Source organism: Leucopleurus acutus (genome assembly GCF_964270905.1).
Source record: "Leucopleurus acutus genome assembly, chromosome: 2".
Lineage (NCBI taxonomy): Eukaryota > Metazoa > Chordata > Mammalia > Artiodactyla > Delphinidae > Leucopleurus > Leucopleurus acutus.
Window position 1 is genome coordinate 158,866,839 of NC_139143.1, and position 20,825 is coordinate 158,887,663.

Below are 20,825 nucleotides of genomic sequence, written 5' to 3' on the forward strand. Positions count from 1 at the left end.
GCTTGAACCTAAGAGGGGACTGCTACAACTGCTTGTAAATCTGAGGCATCAACTCTACATATCAAGGGCCTGGCTCTGGCCCATGCTGGCCTCTGGGGAGAGTCAGTACTCCTAGCTGGAGCTAAGGAGTGAGGAAACAGGGCTATCATTACAACCATTTAAAAAGAACACAACACACGGTTAAAAAAAAAAAAAAACCAAAAAAAAAAAAAGAACAACTTTATTTACAGTTGAAAACTTAAACACAAAATCTTGGCTTCTGAGTCTGTGATACTTCCAAGGTCTTTTGATCAAATGGGGCAGCAGCAGGCAGGGAAGCAAACACAGGGGCCAATCCAGCTTATCTTACTCAAGAACGTCACCCCAAGCAAGGGAAGGCCTGCAATGGCAGATGTGGAGGGTCTGTGAGAGATGGAAGAGAGAAGCAGCTCAGAGGAACGGGGAGGGGACAGTCCATGAGAGAAAACACTCGCAGCTCTCCTCTACACCCCGAACCCTCCTTTCCCCAAAGAGCAGACCACTTTGATTCTTGCCACAGGCCAGACCTTTGGTGCCCCAGAGCAGAGCTGAGAGGTGTGTTACACAGAACCAAGAAAGAAACTAATATGTACGGCCAATACACTGTCCCCTTTATTATTTACCCTTCACAACTCTGTGTAGTATATATTATTTATAATTAAGTGGAGGGAAAAACTAGGGCTCCAAGGGGTTCAATGGCCTGACACTGATGGGGCTTCCTGGTCTACTTGGCTCCGAAGTCTGTGTGCTTTCTGCCAGACCTTGATGGCTCTCTGTGGAGCTCCAGAACAAAGAGCAATCCTTTTCCTTGATTGGTCCCAGGGTTATAAAGAAAGGAAACTCCACACCCTCTGTTTATGGCCTTGGAGTTAGCTGTCCTAAAAGAACAGGGTGAGTACACTCAGTTACTACTGCTCCCCTCCCCCCAAACATGACCACACCCCTCTTCCTCCAGAGCACAGTGGGTCCTGGCATCATACCGCAGGCTCAGACAGAAGTTTAACCCTGGGCCCTCAAGCAGAATGTACAAAAATGTATAAATGCACTTTGTAAGTTGCATGGTGCTCCGGGACCTAAGCTCTATCACTGACCAGGCACTGTGTTAGTCAGCATGGTCCCTGCCTCAAGGGACCATGTCTAGAGAAAGGGACCAGTCTAGAGAAAACCAGACCAACATATTCATGATACACTGTGTTAAATGCTGTAATAGAGAGATGAACCAAGTACTGTGGGTGCACCCAGGAGGGGACCAGGGAATGATTCACAAACTGATGTTAGCTACATGCTTCTGGGAAGGGCTGGGAGGAACTAGGATTAGTTAAAACTACATATATACAGTATGTATTTCTATTATAAAATACATGCCCAGTGTAGAAAATTCAATATACAGGACAATATAAACTGAAAAGAAAGTCTCTTTGCTATCTCTACTCTGCAGAGGTAACCATTACTACCAGTCAGCTATCTATCACTACAGTAATTTCTGAAAGAGTAATTCAAAATAAATAGCATCATGTTTACATAATGTACTACATCTTGACTTTGTCTCTTAATTTACCTTAGAAATCTGCCAACAGATACAGATCTACCTCTTTCTTTTTAAGGCTATATAGTATTCCATGGACGTGATGTATCCCTCTGTGTGTAAGGCCTGGTTACAGGGCAGGGAGCTTCGCCTTTGTACTGGAGGGACTGGAATGGAGCCATTCTCCCCTCCCCGCCCTTTTTAGCTGGCAGGGCTTCTGACTTTCAGGGCAGGGAGCGGTGTTACACACCCAGCAGGCATGCAAATATTTGCTGCCACATCTCTGGTGCTCCCTAGACGCATATTTTCATGTGGAACCTCTGCTCTGGCCCGGAATGCTGCAGTGGACACCTCACTGGCCTCTAGCCTATCCTCCACACTGCTGCTAGAATCATCTTCTGAATAAGTAAAGTCAATTACCGTGTTCTCCTGCTCAAAATCCTTCAGTGGCTCCTACTGGCCTGGTTCTTTTTGGAGGGTCAGGCTACCGTTTGGAATCTCAGGAGCATGATGGACTCTCACCCTAGGGGGGAAAGATGTACACACTGCCTGAAGCTCACCCCCATCCCCAGGTTAACATATGAATACCTCAGCCTGCACTGGATCTCACAGCTGGCCCTGGCCTCCTCTAGCCTCGCCTCTTACAGTTTGCTTTTCTTATCTTCCTGCTTTGGCTATATTGAATTATTTGCAGTTTCCCTTACACTTCCTGCTGTTTCCTGCTTGGTGCCTTTGCTCATGCCATTCCTTCTGCCTGGAATGCCCTCCCCAGTTTTAGCTACCCTGACAAACTCCATTCTTTCATGTACTCAGCTGAAACATCTCTTCTGCCGTCTTCCCAAACACTCCAGGCAGACACAGGCATTCACTTTCCTTCCTTCGTCTTAAAACCTCCAGTTCAGTGCTTTACTGTACTGTAATTGTCAGTTTCCCCAAGAGACTGTGAGTTCCTTTAAGGCAGGAACTGGGCTTTCCAAGTTTGTTGCCTCATCTGCAGTGTGGGACCTATCTTAATTAATGAAAGACCAGCCCACGTGCCACCAATGTGTCTTTCAGAATCTTCCTCTACAGGAATGTATCACATCTACAGGAAATCCCAGATTGGGGGACAGTATTTCCTAAACCTCAGTCATTCCAACAGCAGTGTCACAGCTCTTACCATATCCACCATCCACAGCTACAATTAATTTTTAACCTACTGACTATGTGAACTCGAATAACACCTCATTGTAAGCTATAATACCTGTAAAACTAGGTGCTGTATAATTATATTTTTTCCTAAGAGACAAATGTTAAAAAACATTCAACCAGCACCACCTAAAGCAGGGTTACCCACATTTCTCTGATAAGAAGCATCTGAAGCAACATAGCATCCTTGATCCTACCTCAAATTCACTCAAACTCTTCAGGGGGGGATCTGGGAATTAGTAGGTTTAGCAAGTGCCCCTACGTGATTCTCATCTTCAGGGAAATTTAGGAAACAATGAACTAAAGAAAGATCTCTGCTGCTTGATAGTACCAGGCCTGGGGATCACAGGGAGATTAGCAGGGCTGTCAGAGCTCACAGCCACTCTCTTTTCCAAGAGACTCTCAGGTTTTCAAAACAGAGGTTCCACGCCCCACCCCCCACCCGCCCCCCCATGCAGTTGTAAGTAGCCAAGAACCCAGTTCAGACTGGGTAGGAGAATCCTGAGGCCCAAAGTTCGTTTATGTATACCTAATCAAATTCAAGGTAAAAAGCTTTCACAGGACCCACTGAGATAAAACCGAGGTTACTATACCTAGAGTTATACAGAAAACTTCATTTTCACTAAAACCAAAGTCAGGACCTAAGGTAAAGCACAGAAGAAGTTGTGGAAGGAAGTTCTTCACAGGGAGGCACAGTTGATCAAGTGACTTCACCTATCTTCTGTCTCCTTCCTATCTTCTATTTCCAGTGACTAGGCACAGGCCTTAAATGCATGATTAGGTGATCTCTTGATTTGAATGCAGTAGATTCCTGCTGGACCAATGCCACCAAGAGATTATCTCCTCCTGGGTCTTTTCTGATTGGAATATGGTGGGTTCTCTATTAAAAGACAGACTGTTATTCCCCTGTAGCCTTGCCACTCCAAGTCAGCATCAGCATCACCTGAGAGCTGGTTAGAAATGCAAAATCTTACGTTGCATCCAGACCCACTGAATCAGAACCAGCACCTTAACAAGATCTCCTGGTGGTTCATATGTACATTAAAGTTTGAGAAATACTGCCTAGTAGGACTTAAAAACATCATCTACACTGGCTGTCAAGCATTATTCTGCCCTCAAACAACCTGAGGGATCTGAAATACTCCTTTAGAAATCAGAGATGCTTGTAACTTCACAGCTGGGAAGAAACATGATGAAATGATACCATACTCCCAAATCTTTTACTTAACTTTCCTTACTTTCTCCCAAATCCATTACTCAAAAACCCAAAGTGGGGAACCCATCTGTGGAATGCCTTAAGGTCAGACTGCCACCTAGATTCCCTAACACCTTAAAACCTATGAGTTTTTTTGTTTGTTTGTTTGTTTTTTGTGGCACGTGGGATCTTCCTGGACCGGGGCATGAACCCGCGTCCCCTGCATCGGCAGGCAGACTCTCAACCACTGCGCCACCAGGGAAGCCCCTGAGTTTTTAACTTGGTAAAGTTAAATGAGATAATTAAAGTAAGGTTCTTAGCTCAGAATTTGAGCACAAGAAATATTCAATAAGTGATATAACTGCTTTTACTGTATTGTCTCTAAATATAAGCTATGAAAGATTTAATTCTGAGCAGGTCAAGGTTAGAAACTAAATTGGAGGTACCACATGTGGCTCTTTAAATTTAACTAAAATTAAATAAAAGTAAAAATTCAGTCCCTCAGTCACACCAGTCACATTTTTCCAGTGCTCAACGGTCACATGTAGCTGGAAGCTACCATAATGGACAGCACAGATACAGAACATTTCCACCATCACAGAAAGGAATGCCTACTGGAAAGTTCTGGTCTAGAGGGCCTCTGGAGCATCAAATGTCCTCCATGGAATTTGTTCTGCTTGGGGTTGTAGGCTAAAAGGAAGGGCTTATGGGGGCAAATGTTTACGTGACCTTTGCTAATAGCGGGTGAGGAGAGGAGGGCTGATGATCGCCCACCCTCAGAAAACAAACTCTTAACATGTATTTCCAGTAACTATCTGTAAGGGTCTCAGAAAAATAAAGAAAAGGCCCTAAACATAAAAGGATTTCTAACTTTTATTGTTTTTGTAATCTTCTGTCCTCTGGTGGTGATCAGTGGTCACTCTTTGGAAGGAAAAGGACTTATGAGCTCAACTTTAGTTCAGCCAAGAAACGAGTAGGAGAGTGGCCAGCAGCAAGGGCAGGGGGAAAGCACGTTGAGCCTGGGGCCCCTAGTACTGGCAGGAAAGAAAGCTGAGAGTGTCAACTAGGCCTGAGAAGGGAGCACTTGGCTGAACAAGAGAGTCCACGTGAGCTTCCAGCACACACTTGTGCATTCCTGCCCTGGCATTTGCTCACACCAGTTCCCTGCCTAAAATGCCTGACATTCTCCCTCTCTATTAACTCATGTAATAAATTTTAACTGAATGCCTGTAAGTGCCAGATGCTGTGAACACAAAGTAAGTCACAGATGGAGGTATACACAGTCATTAAGATGGTCTGGTATTTGACTAGATCTCCATTTGAAAAAAAGGCAGAGTCCAGAAAAATAAATTCTAGATAATTTTGCAAGTATACAAATAAAACTATAGAAACATTAGAAAAAATACAGAAGGCATTATGATTGTAGTAAGGACCTTCTTAAACAAGATAAAACACAACACAAGGGAAAAGATTAAAAATTTTGATCTCATCAAAATTTAGAGCTTCCGTTTAAGAAAGGATATCACCAAAGTTAAACCCACTGCCAGTTTTTTCTTAAAATATATTCTAGACAAAATGGTCAAAACACGTAAAGAACTAAGACTCAGAATGTATAATTATTCAAATCATTAAGAGGAAGGTAAAATAAAATATTTGCTACAAACATCTTATAGCATATTATATCAGTTTTGTTTTGTTTAAATACAACAGAGTTTTACATGAGTGGAGGAGGAAAACTCTTCCAGACATAAGATCAAATGGAAATAAAGTGATGAACAAACAGTATGATGCCATTTAGGAAAAACAAAACCTCCCAAAATTAGATGGGCAAAGAAAAGGCCCTATGGACATACATCAAGCTGATGAACAAGTTACCTCTGAGGAGAGCAGTGGGATGGGGATGTGGCTGGGGGTGAGCTGTTAAGGGGAGGGCCTTAACTGTTTTTTGGGAAAATTTTCATACATTTCAGGAGATGATGTTGCTTTCATAACTAAAAATAAACAATCAAATGAAATATGTGAACCTGGAATGGATTTCTTGTTTTAGAGCTAAAAAAAGTTACTTTGTGGACAACTGAGGAAGTTTGAGCATGTATATTAGACAATACTATTGTGATTATGCAGGACGCTCTTATTTTTAGGAGTCACTTGCTGAAGTATTCTGGGGTAAAGTGTCAAGAAGTCCTCAACTTCCAGATGGAAAAGAAATGAAGAAAGGGAAAGGAAGGAAAGAAGGAAGAAGAGCAGGAGAGGAATGGAAATGGGAGGAGAGGGAAGAAGGGAAAGAAACAAATGTCAAAGTAAAATGATAAAACAAGAATGTTAAACATTGGTGAATCTAGGTGAAAGGTAGATAGGTGTTCAATGTACTACTCTTCCAACTTTTCTGCAGGTTTGAAAATTAAAGAAAAAAAGAAAAGAAAGGCAAAGCACTACCATCCTTTACCCAGCTGGAAGTGATCAATTTCTTTCTTGAACTCTTATTAATCCTTAACAACATCACTCATATTACTAGTGATCACCTCTGAGAATGTGTTTTATTCTCCATAAGCTCCTAAAGGGTGGAGGCATCTTTCAATTCTTTCCCCCATCCCCATGCTCAGAATGGTGCCCAGCACAGAGCAGGCAGTGAGTGACAAGACCGGGTAGGAAGTGAGTCTATGTAGGCTGAGAAATGTGTCACATTCACCTATGAGGCTGGCAAATACAAAGTCAGGGGCTGGAACCGCAGCGTCGGTTCTGACGAGAGGCATGATAGGGGTGTCTCCTGGCTGCCCAGGCTGGTCCCAGAAGGGAATGACCCAGGGATGGAGCCAGGTCTTCATAGAGGGACTACTAAATGGAACTAGAGTCTAAGAGTGCTATCAGAAAGTGCCTGATGGTTTTCAGGTTCATACTTTGTAAACTATAAAGTGTTAGAAAAGTAAAGTGTCCTACCAACCCTTTCTCTTGTGATGCTTATGGTGACCCGAGGAGATACGTATTATCACCATTTGGCAGATGAGAAAACAGGCTCAAGAAAGGGAATTGACTTCTCCCAGGGCACGCAGAGAGGAACTGGGCTCAATTCCGTGTCTTCAGGTCTAAAGTGCTTTCTACTAGACCAGCTGCCTTCTCTGGGGTCCTGACTCCTGCTCAAGAAAGACACACTTACCTGATTCAGTCTTCCTCTGGACTACATCTCTCCACACTGTGAGATCACCACAGGCAGCTTGGGTTTATTGTTGGGGCCTGTGGGAACATTCTAGGAGAGAAAGCACAGTGGTGACTCCTCCACTCAGACACTCCCCCACCACACACTTACTGATGCCTGCAGGCCCCTAGGCTAAGGACTCAGAGCTTACAGGCTGATCTGACAACAGTCTGTAGCCTAGCAGACAGGGGAAGAATATAATACATATCAAAGAGAAAATGTACAACATTTAGAAAACATCAAACTCATGACATGTAACAATGTAGTAAGTCATAAGAGAGAGTTGAATACAGGGTGAGGAAGCAACTAAACTGCTGCTTGCACAGGCCAGGGAAGGATTCACAGAACAGGGGATATTTGAGCTGGGCCCAGAAGGATGGATGGGATCCCACCAGGAGGAAAAGAAGGGAGAACACCTCGGTAGAGGGAACAGCCTGAGCAAAGACTCGAGGGCAGGAAGGAGCAAGAGGCAGGGGCGTGTATGCGTGTTTAGAGGAGGGCTCGTAGCCTGACGGGACTAGAATGCGGAAGTGGCAGTAGCAGAAGGGGTCGTGGAGAGGGAGGCAGGGACCCGATCATGAAGGACCTTGAGTAAAATGCTGAAGAGGATTTTCTCAACTAGATGGAGGAGACAGCAGAGGCCAAAGCTCAGTAGGCACCGCACCGGAGAGGCTGAGGGCCCAGAACCCTTGGGGGGTACATGATCTCTCCTCCCTCTCCTCCTCCCTGAAGCTGGAGGAGTGAAGCCTGGGCCTAACCAGAGCCCACTCACGGTTCTCCCGCGCCTCGACACTAGTGAGGTAGTACTAGGCCAGAATGGCTGAGAAAGAGGAGATCAAAACAGGACTCACCTCAATCTTTCTCATCACCAGAAGTCCATCAATGATTTTTCCTGTAGAAAGAGTATGAGCTGGACTTTATTACTCTCGTTTGCACAGTACTTTCCAGCCTCCAAGGCCCATTCTCAGCCATTATCTCATTTGATCCTCAGACTAACATCAGAAAATTAATATTCAGTGGAAGTGAAATGTTGCCCAAGGTCACAGGTGGTAAGTAGCAGAATTAGGGCTCAAAACTAGGTCTGAGCAATTGCAAAGCTCCACTATACCATGCTTCCTCTGTGTGGTATTTCTTAAGTGCTACCATCCCCCCTCAGACACACCTATTGCCCAGGTGGTTACTCACTACATCAGATGGCCCCTTCGTCCTCCCCTCTAGCTCTCTAACCACAAATCCTCCCCACCTCCCATGGCTTCCACCTTTCCTACTACTACCCAGGGCAGTTACACCTGATGAGCACTCTTGGTACAAGAGTCAGGGGACCAGTTCTATAGGAAGTTCCACTCTGGGTGAATTGGGCTTGGATTAGGACAGGAATAGGACTCACCAAACACCACGTGCTTCCCATCTAGCCAATCACACTTAGAGCAGGTGATGAAAAACTGGCAGCCATTGGTACTGGGACCACTGTTTGCCTGATGGAAACCAAATATATTTGCAGTGAGTTTTCCTGGCCATGTTAGCCAAAGGACAAAACTCCCCAAAAGAGCCTGTAGCCCTGAGTCCTCCATGCTTTCTTTCAGCAAACCTGACTGAGCATCTACTATGAGCTAGGACCCAAGGATACAGAGAGGAACAGAATACAGAGAGGAAGAGAACACACAATTTCTGCCCTCCTACAGTGTGAATTTTTATAATGGGAACAATTGATTATAGAACCAGATTTGCTGTATTTATTCCAAAACCAGTAATAACTGGATTACACTTACAAATTAGGTACCAGCTGAGAAAAAGCCTGTTGCCTGTGCCATAAGCTACTCTGTCTGAACGACTCTGTACTGTCCCTTAACAATGGTAACAAGAAAATTTAAGGGGCAAGAAGCTGCTATGCTAGAAAAAAAGACTACAGTTAATCAATGACATTTGCTTTTTACAGCTACACCCCAAATCCTTTATTATTGAATTTTACCGGTAAAAGTTTTTTAAATCAAGAATCTCAAATTCTTCAGCCATATCCCTTCCCTTTTCCTCCCTTGAAATTGTCTTTATATCATGATTTCACAATGATATCATGATTTCACAATGATATCATGATTTCACAATACTTTATAAAAGAACAGTCTATAATTACAACGCAAAGCAATCAGCAAACCCACATCACGTTTCAGCAGCACTGCCTTACCACAATGTCTGTGTAACCATGTGAGTATTCCAATGCATATTTACATTATTTTGGAAAAAAATTAATGGAAAATGGAAAACTGAAAGAACTAGTGCTATTAAGAGCACAGGTCTCATCAAAGTAATAATACAGAGGCAACACTGGAAATCATTAGATAGGTCACTAGCCTTAACTGGATGCTTAATGGAATTAAATTGGTTGAGTCTGTGTTCAACACTGAAGGAATAAAAATGTATATGAAATACATTAAAGACATTGTCTAGGGGTAAGCTCTAGTTAGGGATGTCACATTATACTTTAGAAATTCCCCATGCGAGACAAGGCTGTTTGGGGTTTTTGTACATGTATGCAGGAACATCTCACATATGAAAGCAAGGGACAGCCTGAGCCAGTCAGAATAGACCTACACTCTGGAATTGCCCTGAGGAGTGGAATTGACCACTCCTCAGTGGTCCCAATTCTTCCTTCCTTCCTCCCTCCCTTCTTTCTGTTTCTTCTATCTATCTATGTATCTATCTTGCTGCTCAATGTATAAACATTTACTAGCAAGCAGACAGGAAAACAGTCAGACAACATGTGTTTTTAGCTCAGGGAACTCTCTGCCCTTAGCCACTCACTTATCCATTCTTCCAGGAAGGATAGCTTACTGGCTTAGGGAATAAGCTCTGGAGCCAGACGACTGAGCTTGAATCCCAGCTCCATCACTGACTGGGATCTAGTTTAGCCACATAACCTCTCTGTGCCTCGGTCTCCTCATTTGTACCTAGCTCAAAGGAATAACGAGAGAAGTAAAATGAATTAATGCAAATAAAGTGTTGTTGAGTATGTGCTCAACATTAGCCTTTATTCTGATTATCTTTCAGTCATTCATCAGTATCTGCTCAGCACCTTGCTATATCAGGTATTAAGGCTTGGAGATCAATGAGACTCAGTCCCTGCCCTTGAGGAACGCATTATTTAGTGGAGGATGGAAGCAAAAACAATTATGCTACAAGATGTGTGACAGCACAACTTAACTAGTGTCAGCCTGAAGGGAGCAGAGACCAAGGCTTCCTTGCATTTTCTGACTCCTCCCCAGATGCTAACATAGTGGCATGCAGTCCTCACGGCGATGATCCAAGCCCACTTAAGCCACTTCTGCACACACATGCTTGCCCAGCCTCACTTTCCTAAAAGAGACTTGTACACTCTTTGCTATGCTAGGCTCACCCAATTATTATGGCAGCCTCCTAACTGGCTTCTCTGCCCTACCCTCTCCACTCCTGTCTTCCATTCACACTGCAGCCAGGGTCTTTGTTTTAAAACAAGTTGATCAGCCCTGCTCAAAAAAGTGCATGGCTCTCCATATCCTATAAAATAAGGTCCACATACCTCATCCTTATTCTGTCATTTAAAGCCCTACACCCACCTGCCTCTCCGGTGGTCTCTACTAGTCATTCCCTTCCCCATTCACATCACTTTCCTCACTTTCTGTCCCTTGCCCATGCCACCCTGCTATTTCATGGTCACACATCTTTTGTCTAGGCAGTTTGCTTGACTTGAAATGCCATCTGGTAGAGAACTTCTTTGGATCCTTGCAGCAATTACTCTCATTCCTTGGGGCCCTCACAGTACTTTTACATACACTGAGGTACCCTCCCCTTATTACACTGATGGCATGAATTATACTATACTGGACCCATCATTCTGCATGTGCGATTCCCCCACTAGATGTTAAATGTCACGAGGCCAGGGATCAGGCCCGTATCCTCATGTCTTACCATGAGGCCTGAAACAGTGTATGTCAACAATCTTTATTTGATGAATGGCTGAGTAGATGAATGGAAGAGTGGGCAAGCAGGACAGAGAATGTGTGCATGTAAATATTGTGTCTGGGGGAGTGAGACTTGGCACACTGACAGAAGGAAATGGATGATGACAGGAGGGAGGGAGAGGCTTGAAGAGTGAAAGAGAAGCAAGGTGGGAGGGGGAAGGGGAAATGAGGAGTGAGGGGTGAATAAGGGCAAGTGAAGGGGGGAGCGAGTGGGGGTGTGTAGATGAGGGGCTGAAGGAGGTGGGCAGGGGGACGGTGAAAGGGGAATGAGATGGGTGAGTGGGGTTATAAATGGGAAGGAAGGGTACTGGGATGGGGAAGGAGGAGTGGTGAGTGAGCTGAAAGGGGTGACCAGCCAGAAGGCAGTGTAAAGGAATGGGTGCTGTGCGAGTTCTGGTGAGTGGTGTGATAGGGGCGTGAACACTGGGTCTTGAAAGCACAGCTGGCTACATTCTAAGCAGCAAGGCTGAGTGCCCAACCACACGTTCTGGCTCAAACAAAGTAAGAAAACATACATCAGAGTTCAATTTTGGCTCCCCAGCCTGCTAGTGGATCCAGCCCAACAAAATCAAACCAGATTGAGGAAAGAGGTGGGCAGTACAGAGGTGAATCCTGGGTCAAGCAAGGGAAGGAAAGCATTTGCTTCCATCCCAAGAAACAGCACTGGGCCTCAAGAGTGACCCAGAAGTCAGCTGGCTATAAATCTAGCCCAAAACCTTGACTGGTCCCAACTTACCATGGAAAGCAAGCCTGGAGCTGAGTGTCTAAGCTTAAAATTTTCATCTGCAAATGGCCCCCGGTAGATACTGGCGACTCCAGTACCATCTCCCTGAGCAGAGAGAAGGGAAGTGTTAGCCACTTGTGAGCACTGGCCCCTAGAGCCCAGAGGAAGCAGTTGCTGCACCCCAAGCCTCACTGCTTTAATGTCCTTTTACTCTTGCAGGTCACTTTGGGAGCCACACCTCTTTGACCCTATCTTGCAATCAAAGCAAGCCCCCTCCAAGGGACGTGCAGCCCACAACCTGGCCAGGGCATCTCACGGGCTGGAAAAAACAACAGGTCACAGCTGGACCTCTAGAAAGGTAAAGACAGGCTAAGACACAAGCAAAGCACAGGACAGCAGTACAGTGACCACATACATAACTGATGCATCGATGCCCTTCCCAAAGACTCTCATGCCTGCAGTCATCTAAGAGAATCTATTTAACTGTCTATGGCTCCACTCCCCCAACTATGCAGGTGGGTGGGCTCTTGGAAGTGTAATCTATACAACAGGATACCACCCTCCTGGTCAAAGTTGAAGTCAGGGGAGGTCCAGGGGAGGATGCCTAACTCATGCAGGGCCAACTAGAGTTCCTTCTCTGGGAAACATGAAGTAGAATAGCTGCTCTCTTGAGGTTGAACTTGTATCATGTAAACCTGGAAGCTGGAGATAACTATCTTCTTCAAGGTGGACTGGAGAAGAGAAAGAGAATGCAACACATGTGTAGAGAGTGCTAGAGAAACAGAGAGAAGGGACTCATTGGTTCTGTGGCTCTCTAGTTCCTAGATCTATTTCTTCCTCTGGGTTCCAGGAAACACCTTGTCACAAATCCCCAATCTATGCTTAAACTAGCTCTATTTGTGTAATCTCTTTGCTCTTCCAGTAACTCTGTGGAATAAGCATTATCATCTTCCCCATTTTTCAGGTGAGCAAACCTAAGTCAGGGTAATAAAGCAACTTGACCAAGGCCATATTTGCAGTACCTTAAATAGAATCTCTGGGGTTTAAAGGTAATATTGAGAGAGTGCCAAAAGACCAATCTCTCCCAGCCAGTTAGTAAAGAAAAAGAATATTAGGACTTCCCTCGTGGCACAGTGGTTAAGAATCGGTCTGCCAATGCAGGGGACACGGGTTCAAGCCCTCGTCCGGAAAGATCCCACATGCCACAGAGCAACTAAGACTGTGCGCCACAATTGAGCCTGTGCTCTAGAGCCCGTGAGCCACAGCTACTGAGCCCACGCGTCACAACTACTGAAGCCTGCGCACCTAGAGCCCGTGCTCCGCGACAAGAGAAGTCACTGCTATGAGAAGGCCACACACTGCAACGAAGAGTAGCCCCTGCTCACCACAACTAGAGGAGAGTAGCCCCTGCTAGCCTCAGCTAGAGAAAGCCCGCACAGAGCAATGAAGACCCAATGCAGTAAAAAAAAAATATATATATATATATACTGGGTACATGATGGAATGTGGAAACACTGACCTAGTGTAGAATCGAGGGGCCCTTACTGGAGCAAAGCCTACTAAAGGGAATTAACAAAAGCCAAGGAAGAAAAGAAAACTCTCAAATTCAAATCGTTATTTGACTAAAAATTATTGAGACTTTCCTGGTAATGCAGTGGTTAAGAATCCACCTGTCAGTGCAGGGGACATGGGTTCGAGTCCTGGTCCATGAAGATCCCACATGCCATGAAGCGACTAAGCCCGTGCACCACAACTACTGAGCCTGCGCTCTAGAACCCGTGGGCCACAACTACTGAGCTCGCGTGCCACAACTACTGAAGCCCGTGCGCCTAGAGCCCGTGCTCCGCAACAAGAGAAGCCACCGCAGTGAGAAACCTGCGCACCACAACGAAGAGTAGCCCCTGCTCACCGCAACTAGAGAAAGCCCGCGTGCAGCAATGAAGACCAAACGCGCCCAATAAACAATAAATTTATTTTAAAAAATTATCAATAAAACCAAGCTCTGTATAGTGGAAAGACTGGATTTGAGTTTCAGATCTATCATTATTGAGCTGGGGAAGTCACTTCCTATCTCTGAGCCCCAGTTTCCTCAACTATCAAGTGAGGATGCAATCACCTACCTACTCCTTATACCATTGCCATAAAGATCCAATTAGTGTCTATGAGAAAAGTCTTTTGCAATCCATACAGCACTATGTAAACGTAAGCTATTATACCTTTAACTCCACATAAATATATACATACATACATACAGAAGGAAAACACGTTTATTTCCAATTTCCCAATAAACCTAGAGAACAGAACAGTTAACCACATCATTCTCTATATAATCATACTATCTACTGCACTCCAGAAGCCACAGTAGGGAAAATGACAAAATTAATTTGTAGGGCAAACAAGAGAAAGCAACTTAAATCTTCAATAACAGTGGGCTGATCAAATAGATTCATTGTTCATAACGGAATATTAGGTAACTATTAGAAAGACTGTTTTGGAAGAAGACAATGACAAGGGAAAATGCAGACAATTATCAAGCACAAAAAAGTTAAAACACACATATGATCTTAAGTCTGTTAAAAATAATATTTGACACACATATATATGCAATGATAAGACAGGCAGCTAAAACTAAAATGCCAAGAGTATATTCCTTGGGAGGCGAGATTCCTTGAGAGATGATTTATTTTCATTTCTGTGCTTTTCTTTTGCAATCAGAAAAAAACCAAAAACAAATATCATTAAAACAAACAAATATTCTTGGTCCAACTTTAGAAGGTCTCAAATCCTGCTTCTTCTGCCTCTTGCTCATTCCATTTTTTCTGCCCTAAGGGTAGCTCTGAGTAATTGCTTCTCTCTGAGGCTCAGCCTTCTGGCTGACCAACTGCTATCTAACCCTGGGGCTATCAGTTAGTGATCAAATGTGCCTGGCAAAGATTCTGGCAATGACCCGTAAGAAGTTGGTCCTGTCCCTGCTAAGACAATAATGGTAATATAGGAGCCTATGGGAAGAAAGGAAAGAAGGCAGAGAATAGCTTCTCAGCCCTCTTACCAGCCAATAAAAAAGTATATGGTCACCCCAAGCCCTACTATGATCAGTTGTGACCAGGTGTTGCAAACTTAAATGCCTACAGGGGCAGATGACATAAATAAGGGAAGGAAATGGTTTAATAATAAGGACACACCGTGCTAAAGGGAGCAGTTACTTGACTCCAACCAACTGTTGCTGCATGAGAAACACAGGCCTCATGTACCCCTACTTTCCATATGTTAAAGAGAAAATTTTTCGGTTAAAATCTCTCAGTTTTGCGACATCAAACAGATAAAATAAAACATATCTGTTTTTGATTCAGCCCCAAATTTGCCACTTTGTAAACTTACCTAGATAGGAAAGAGAGATCTTAAAAAACTCCTGAGAGTCAAACTAAATTTACATATAAAGGAGAAAGAATGTCTCCCAAATCTATGAAAACAGCATCACGACTAACCAAATGGTATTAACAAGAAAGATCATGCACAGAAGTGGGTGGGTAAGGAGAAAAGTGGGCTTAAGAAAGCGTAAATGTGGTTTACTCAGCACCTTCCAAGGTTGGAGGAAGCGGAGGAGGCTTGATACGGGGATATACACAGTCTCGTCACAATAAAATCATGCTTAGCAGTGAAGGATTAGTTCATTGGGCTCTCCCAGTGAATAGGGAAAACATCCTTCCAGAACTCTCTTGCTCTGATTCCTTTCCCACTAATGAACTTTTGATTAAAAACAAAACTCAGCTTTCCAGAAGTGGACAGGAAAATGGGGCATAAGCATTTAGCTCACTGGAAAGGGACTTAACAACCATTTAGAAAAAACAAATTACATCCGATTTCTAGCTAAATTCTATGTGACCAATTAATTTGGGTCTGTCATGGATCATCTACTGGTATGCTGGGAAAGTTCACTTTCTGGTCCTAAAAGGCTGAGATTTGGAAGTCAGTGACTCAAAGTGCTGATATCTGTCATCTAGTGATGCAGTGAGTAGTAGCCATCGAAGGACATTCCCATCCCCACCCTCTCCCCCATCAAACTTGGCCATTGTTCTCAAGCCTTAAGACTGGGTCCCTGAAGTAAAAACAGCAGCAGCTGCAATAACAACAAAAAACCAAACCTATAAGTCCTTAATAGGCTAGGAACAATACTTACATTAACAAAATCTCCACCCTGAATCATGAAATCTTTTATGACCCTGAAACAGAGAACAAAGCATCCTGAGAGAAGATTCTGCAGTTTAGGATAACACTGATTTCAAAATATAATATTTATCACTTTGACTTTTAATAAATCTTCAAATCAGTTGCTGAGTTCATAAAAACATCCCTTCTCAAGATCTAAGAATTATCCTCCGTTTTGTTTTCCTAAAAGCCCCCCAGTATGGCTTGCCAAAGGCCTTACCTGTGGAAGGTGCTCCCTTTGTATCCTATTGGAACCCCATCTTTTCTATAACCAAAAAGAAAGAGACTTGGAATGATGACAGGTAATCATAGGCCTTTCCAGTTTACCACACACCTGAACCAAAGAGACTCTCCTAAAGATGGTCAGAGAAGAGAGGTAAAGAAGACAAATGAACAGAGGATAGACCCGTGGGGGATTACCTTCTATTACTGCCACCAGCAATCATTCAAGGCCTGCCGGTGGTTCCCCAATACCTTCACTGCAGCCCCAGGACACCCCTCAGGAGAAAGCAGAGAACTCAACCACGTCTGAGACTGACCTGAATTCTCCAGTGCAGAACTGCCTGAAAGGGAAAGGAGTGAATGATTCAGTCACCATGGCATCACAGCTGTGAGCGCTCCTAACCTCGGAGGGGAGGGCACAGGCATCGGCGCTAGCAAGCCCACCTACAGGCTAGTCAGATGTCCAGACACTCAGGCATACAGATTAACAACATAAATTGACACGGGAACAGTCAAGACTATTCAGAGCGATACCCAAAGGAATTAGATCTCAAGGGCAGTGAGTGGACGGACAGAGGCAGGCAGACGATTCCACAGACTGCGGCCCAGCTTCTGGTTTAGTTAATCCAGCAAAGCTGGAACATCTCCTTACCTAAAATTCTCGGCCGTCTTAGGCACAACGTCTGCAAAGAGCTCGATCTTCATGCGGCCAACTTCCTGCAACCGGCAGGAGACGGTCAGAAAGCTCAGTCCAAGCCCGTGAAGGCCTCACCGAGCAGGGAACCCTCCCTCCCACATGCCGCTTGGTCTCTCCCACTTCCGCCTCCATAGCCTACGCTAGCTTTCCACCCAGTCCCTCCGCAAGCGGGGCGCCACGACGGGCAAGACTCCTCCTCTCTCTCCCTTCCTCCCTTCCTCCCCAACCCCGCCCCGCAGGTCGGTAGGTTCTGGTCCAATTTCACTTTCTGGCTTTCCGAGTCCGTTACCCCTGGGGAAGGGATGAAATCTGCCTGTCAGACCCCGTGCACTTTCCCTTCGGCGGTGGGCTGGGTGGCTGCCAGGACCTCACCTGACCGCCAATGCTGACATCAAAAAACACCACGGGATTGACAGGGCTTGAATTTGCCACCGCCATGGCTCCGACCCGGAAGCAGAAGTCGGGAGCGCGGGGTTACGGCGAACCTAGTCCCTGCTCTGAGGGTTTCGTCTCCGGCGGGGGCGCAGGAAAAGCCGACCGAGGCCAGGCCCCGCCCCCGGAAGTTCTCCGCCTCCGGCGCCAAACTGGGCGCTGCGTGGGTGGCCAGCGCCTCCTTCCGTACAGACCACCCGGATGTCAGCCAGCTGTTAGTTCACCTGGCTCTCCCTGGGTGCTGAGCCGGGCGGAAAAACTGGGCATTTATTGCTCAAGGTCAACGGACATCCTACTCACTCGGCTACACAAAGTGCAGTACAAATTATTCTCGCTCAGGCTAGGGGGCTTGGACTGGGCAGTCTTCAGGGTCCATATCAGCCTTTGAAATTAAGACCTATGTGAACCGTCATACGTGCGTTTTTCTACCCCTGTCCACTAGTGTGGAGCCCCACGGAAGCAAGAACTGTGTTCATCCTCAGCGTTTAGAACAGCCTGGCATATCAAGCTTGTTCAGTAAGTACTCAGCACTTCCTTGAAGTCAGGACGCTAGGATTTTAATTCCAGTTCTCACACAGGCTTCCACTTTCATCACCTCCAAATCATATACCGCAGAGCAGCTAGAGCTTTTAAAATAAATCTGCTTATAATTCACTGCTGGTTCCCCGTATTTAGCATAAAATCTAGTTTCTTACATAAAAGGCGTACCTTACATTGTCTGGCCGCCACCTTCTTGGGACTCTGGCCTTCTGTTCCTCGAGGTCATGGAGTTCCCATACTCTCTTTAGGGCCTTGGTACTAGCTGTTAACTGTCTTTAATATTCTTCTAGATCTTAATGGGGATGGGGAGTGGTCTTGTAGCTCAGGTCTCAGCTCAGATATCACTCAGGAACATTGCACCCAATCTAAAGTAGCCCTCCATCACACTTTCAGATACATTACTGGTTTATTATCTTCATCCATTCACCATCCAAAATTTTATGGTTTTCCCACCTCACCTGCAGCCTCACACACATTTAACTCCATGAAAATGAAACCAAGTCCCCCTAAACCTGGTTCCTCTGCCAAGCTTATGAATAACATATCCAAACCTTTATTCCCTTTCTTGTCCACCTGTTTCCATGAAGACTGAGGAGTACCAAAGAAAAGGTGGGACCGAAACTGAGTAGGACCCTGCAGGACACTCCCGTGTACAAAACCCTTTCCGTGTATCCTCTTTCTTGTTTGTAGAAAAAGGCTTCAGCTTCCCAGACCTTCCCTGAGTTACAAAGAGCAGATTCAAGCAGATACTAATTAAGGAAGTGAGGGAATGCAGAAACAAAGGAAAAGCAGTCAAAAAGTTATAGTTCGATCACTTTGCTGCACACCTGAAACTAACACAACTTTGTTAATCAACTACACTCCAATAAAATTTTTTAAAAATTACAGTTCAGTGATAAAACAGAGTCCTAGTTCCTTCTCATGGGATATACATAACAATCTGACAGAAATTTTGAGTTCTGTAGGAACTAAGGCCCCCACCTAGGTGGAGGATGGTAACTACCTTCTGAGACTCCAGACTAGTGGGAACTAGAAGGTTGAGGATTGAGATTCCTGGAACACCACCCTGTTACCTCACCACCAACCAATCGGAAGAAAGTCATACACCCTGAAGCCATCACCCCAAAAGATGCCTTTAAAAACTCTTCCCTGAAAACCATTGGGGAGTTCAGGTCTTTCGAGCAGGAGCCGCCCATTCTCCTTGCTTGGCCTGTGCAATAAGCCTTCCTCTGCTCCAGATTCCAATGTTTGTTTGTCCTCACTGTGCTTCGGGCACATGGACTTGGGTTCAATGACAAAAACCGAGACTCTCCTTGCCTGTCTTCACAGGTGTGCCCACTATTGAATAGCACACAGTAGGGATTCAATAAATAGATTCAATGAATCCAGTGAATTGAATGAATTGGGTAAGGCTTAGATTCAATATCACAGCTGTTATTTTCTATATCCTTTGACCATCCTTTCTAGTTCAGTGGTCTGAGGAAGCAAGGATTTCACATAAAAATTCAGTGTGGCTCAACTTAAGGGGTCTATTAAAAAATTTCTGGTTACTTTCTCTCTCCCCTTGGTCTCCCTCTCTACCTCCAATTGAAGGTGAAGAAGAAAGAGGAGGAGAATAAGGAGGGAAAGGGGCAGGAAGGGAAGGAGCAGCAGAAATCATCCTTCAGTATAGTTTTATACCAACTATTTAGAATAATTTTTTAAAAATTGATAATATCAAAGAAAATTGATAATATCCAATGTTGATGAGGTTGTGGAAAAACTAGTACACTCAAACTGCTAGTGAAAATAAATAATGATGTCTAGTATTTGTTAAGCTTTTACTAAGTGCTAAACACACGTTTCATTTCATTTGGTCCTCACAGCTCTATGCGATAGGAACTACCATTGCTCCCATTTTATGGATTAAGAAATTGAGGCTTAAAGAGTTCAACTATAGAAACCATATGTTGACACAATCTTTTTTTAAAGTAATTCGACAACTGACGTATCAAAACTATTAACAGTTATACTTTAGCCCAATTATGCTGATCTTTTTTTTTTTTTTTGCGTTACATGGGCCTCTCACTGTTGTGGCCTCTCCCGTTGCGGAGCACAGGCTCTGGACGCGCAGGCCCAACGGCCATGGCTCACGGGCCCAGCCACTCGGCGGCATGTGGGATCTTCCCGGACCGGGGCACGTACCCATGTCCCCTGCATCAGCAGGCGGACTCTCAACCACTGCGCCACCAGGGAAGCCCCTATGTTGATCTTGTAAATGTGTTTTATGGAGTACTCAAGAGAAGAAAAGAGCTACATCTACAAACACTTTCATCACAGCATAATCTTAAATGGTAAAAAAGTAGAAACAAAGGTCAAACAACAAGAGAATTTATAGGACATCAACATGATAGAATACCATGTGGCTTTTAAAATTTTTATTTATTTATTTTTATTTATTTATTTTTGGCTGCACTGAGTCTTTGTTACTGCGCATGGGCTTTCACTAGCTGCGGCAAACAGGGGCTACTCTTCGTTGTGGTGCACGGGCTTCTCATTGCAGCATCCTCTCTTGTTGTGGAGCAGAGGCTCTAGGCACGCGGGCTTCAGTAGTTGCAGCACACAGGCTCAGTAGTTGTGGCTCATGGGCTCTAGAGTGCAGGCTCAGTAGTTGCGGCACACAGGCTTAGTTGCTCCGTGGCATGTGGGATCTTCCCAGACCAGGGCTCGAACCCGTGTCCCCTGCATTGGCAGGTGGATTCTTAACCACTGCGCCACCAGGGAAGTCCTACCATGTGGCTTTTGAAAGAATAATTATGAAGACTGTTGAAACATGGGAAAATGTTTTATGAAATATTAAATTTAAAATCAGACTATGAAAATGAATGTACAATATGATAACCATTGAAAA

At 44.6% G+C, this 20,825-nt stretch overlaps 1 protein-coding gene across 4 annotated transcripts; it reads right to left on the reverse strand.

Moving 5' to 3' along the window:
* Positions 1-204: 204 nt before the first annotated feature.
* PPIH (peptidylprolyl isomerase H) lies at positions 205-17,411 on the reverse strand. Of its 4 annotated transcripts, none has more exons than XM_082832987.1 (10): positions 17,336-17,411; positions 16,919-16,983; positions 16,584-16,607; positions 16,265-16,309; positions 16,016-16,058; positions 11,851-11,943; positions 8,507-8,594; positions 7,971-8,011; positions 7,081-7,170; positions 205-379 (listed from the first exon to the last, which is right to left on the reverse strand). In XM_082832987.1, exons 1-9 carry the CDS (start codon positions 17,399-17,401, stop codon positions 7,102-7,104), a joined length of 534 nt encoding a protein of 177 aa, XP_082689113.1. In that variant the 5' UTR covers positions 17,402-17,411; the 3' UTR covers positions 205-379; positions 7,081-7,101. The 4 variants fall into 4 exon arrangements, with proteins under 4 accessions (XP_082689113.1, XP_082689112.1, XP_082689115.1 ...); XM_082832986.1 differs by having other exon boundaries at positions 205-402; XM_082832989.1 differs by lacking the exon at positions 17,336-17,411 and adding an exon at positions 17,253-17,299 and having other exon boundaries at positions 205-402.
* Between the last annotated feature and the right edge of the window lie 3,414 nt (positions 17,412-20,825).

What these genes read in the sequence shown, in the direction of transcription:
- PPIH (XM_082832987.1), bottom strand. Translation starts at nt 17,401, where the DNA reads ATGGCGGTGGCAAATTCAAGCCCTGTCAATCCCGTGGTGTTTTTTGAT. An exon ending in AAGACGGCCGAGAATTTTAG is followed by an intron (nt 16,608 to 16,918) that starts GTAAGGAGATGT and finishes TTTCCCTTTCAG; the next exon opens with GCAGTTCTGCACTGGAGAAT. An exon ending in TTCTGCACTGGAGAATTCAG is followed by an intron (nt 16,310 to 16,583) that starts GTCAGTCTCAGA and finishes TTTTGGTTATAG; the next exon opens with AAAAGATGGGGTTCCAATAG.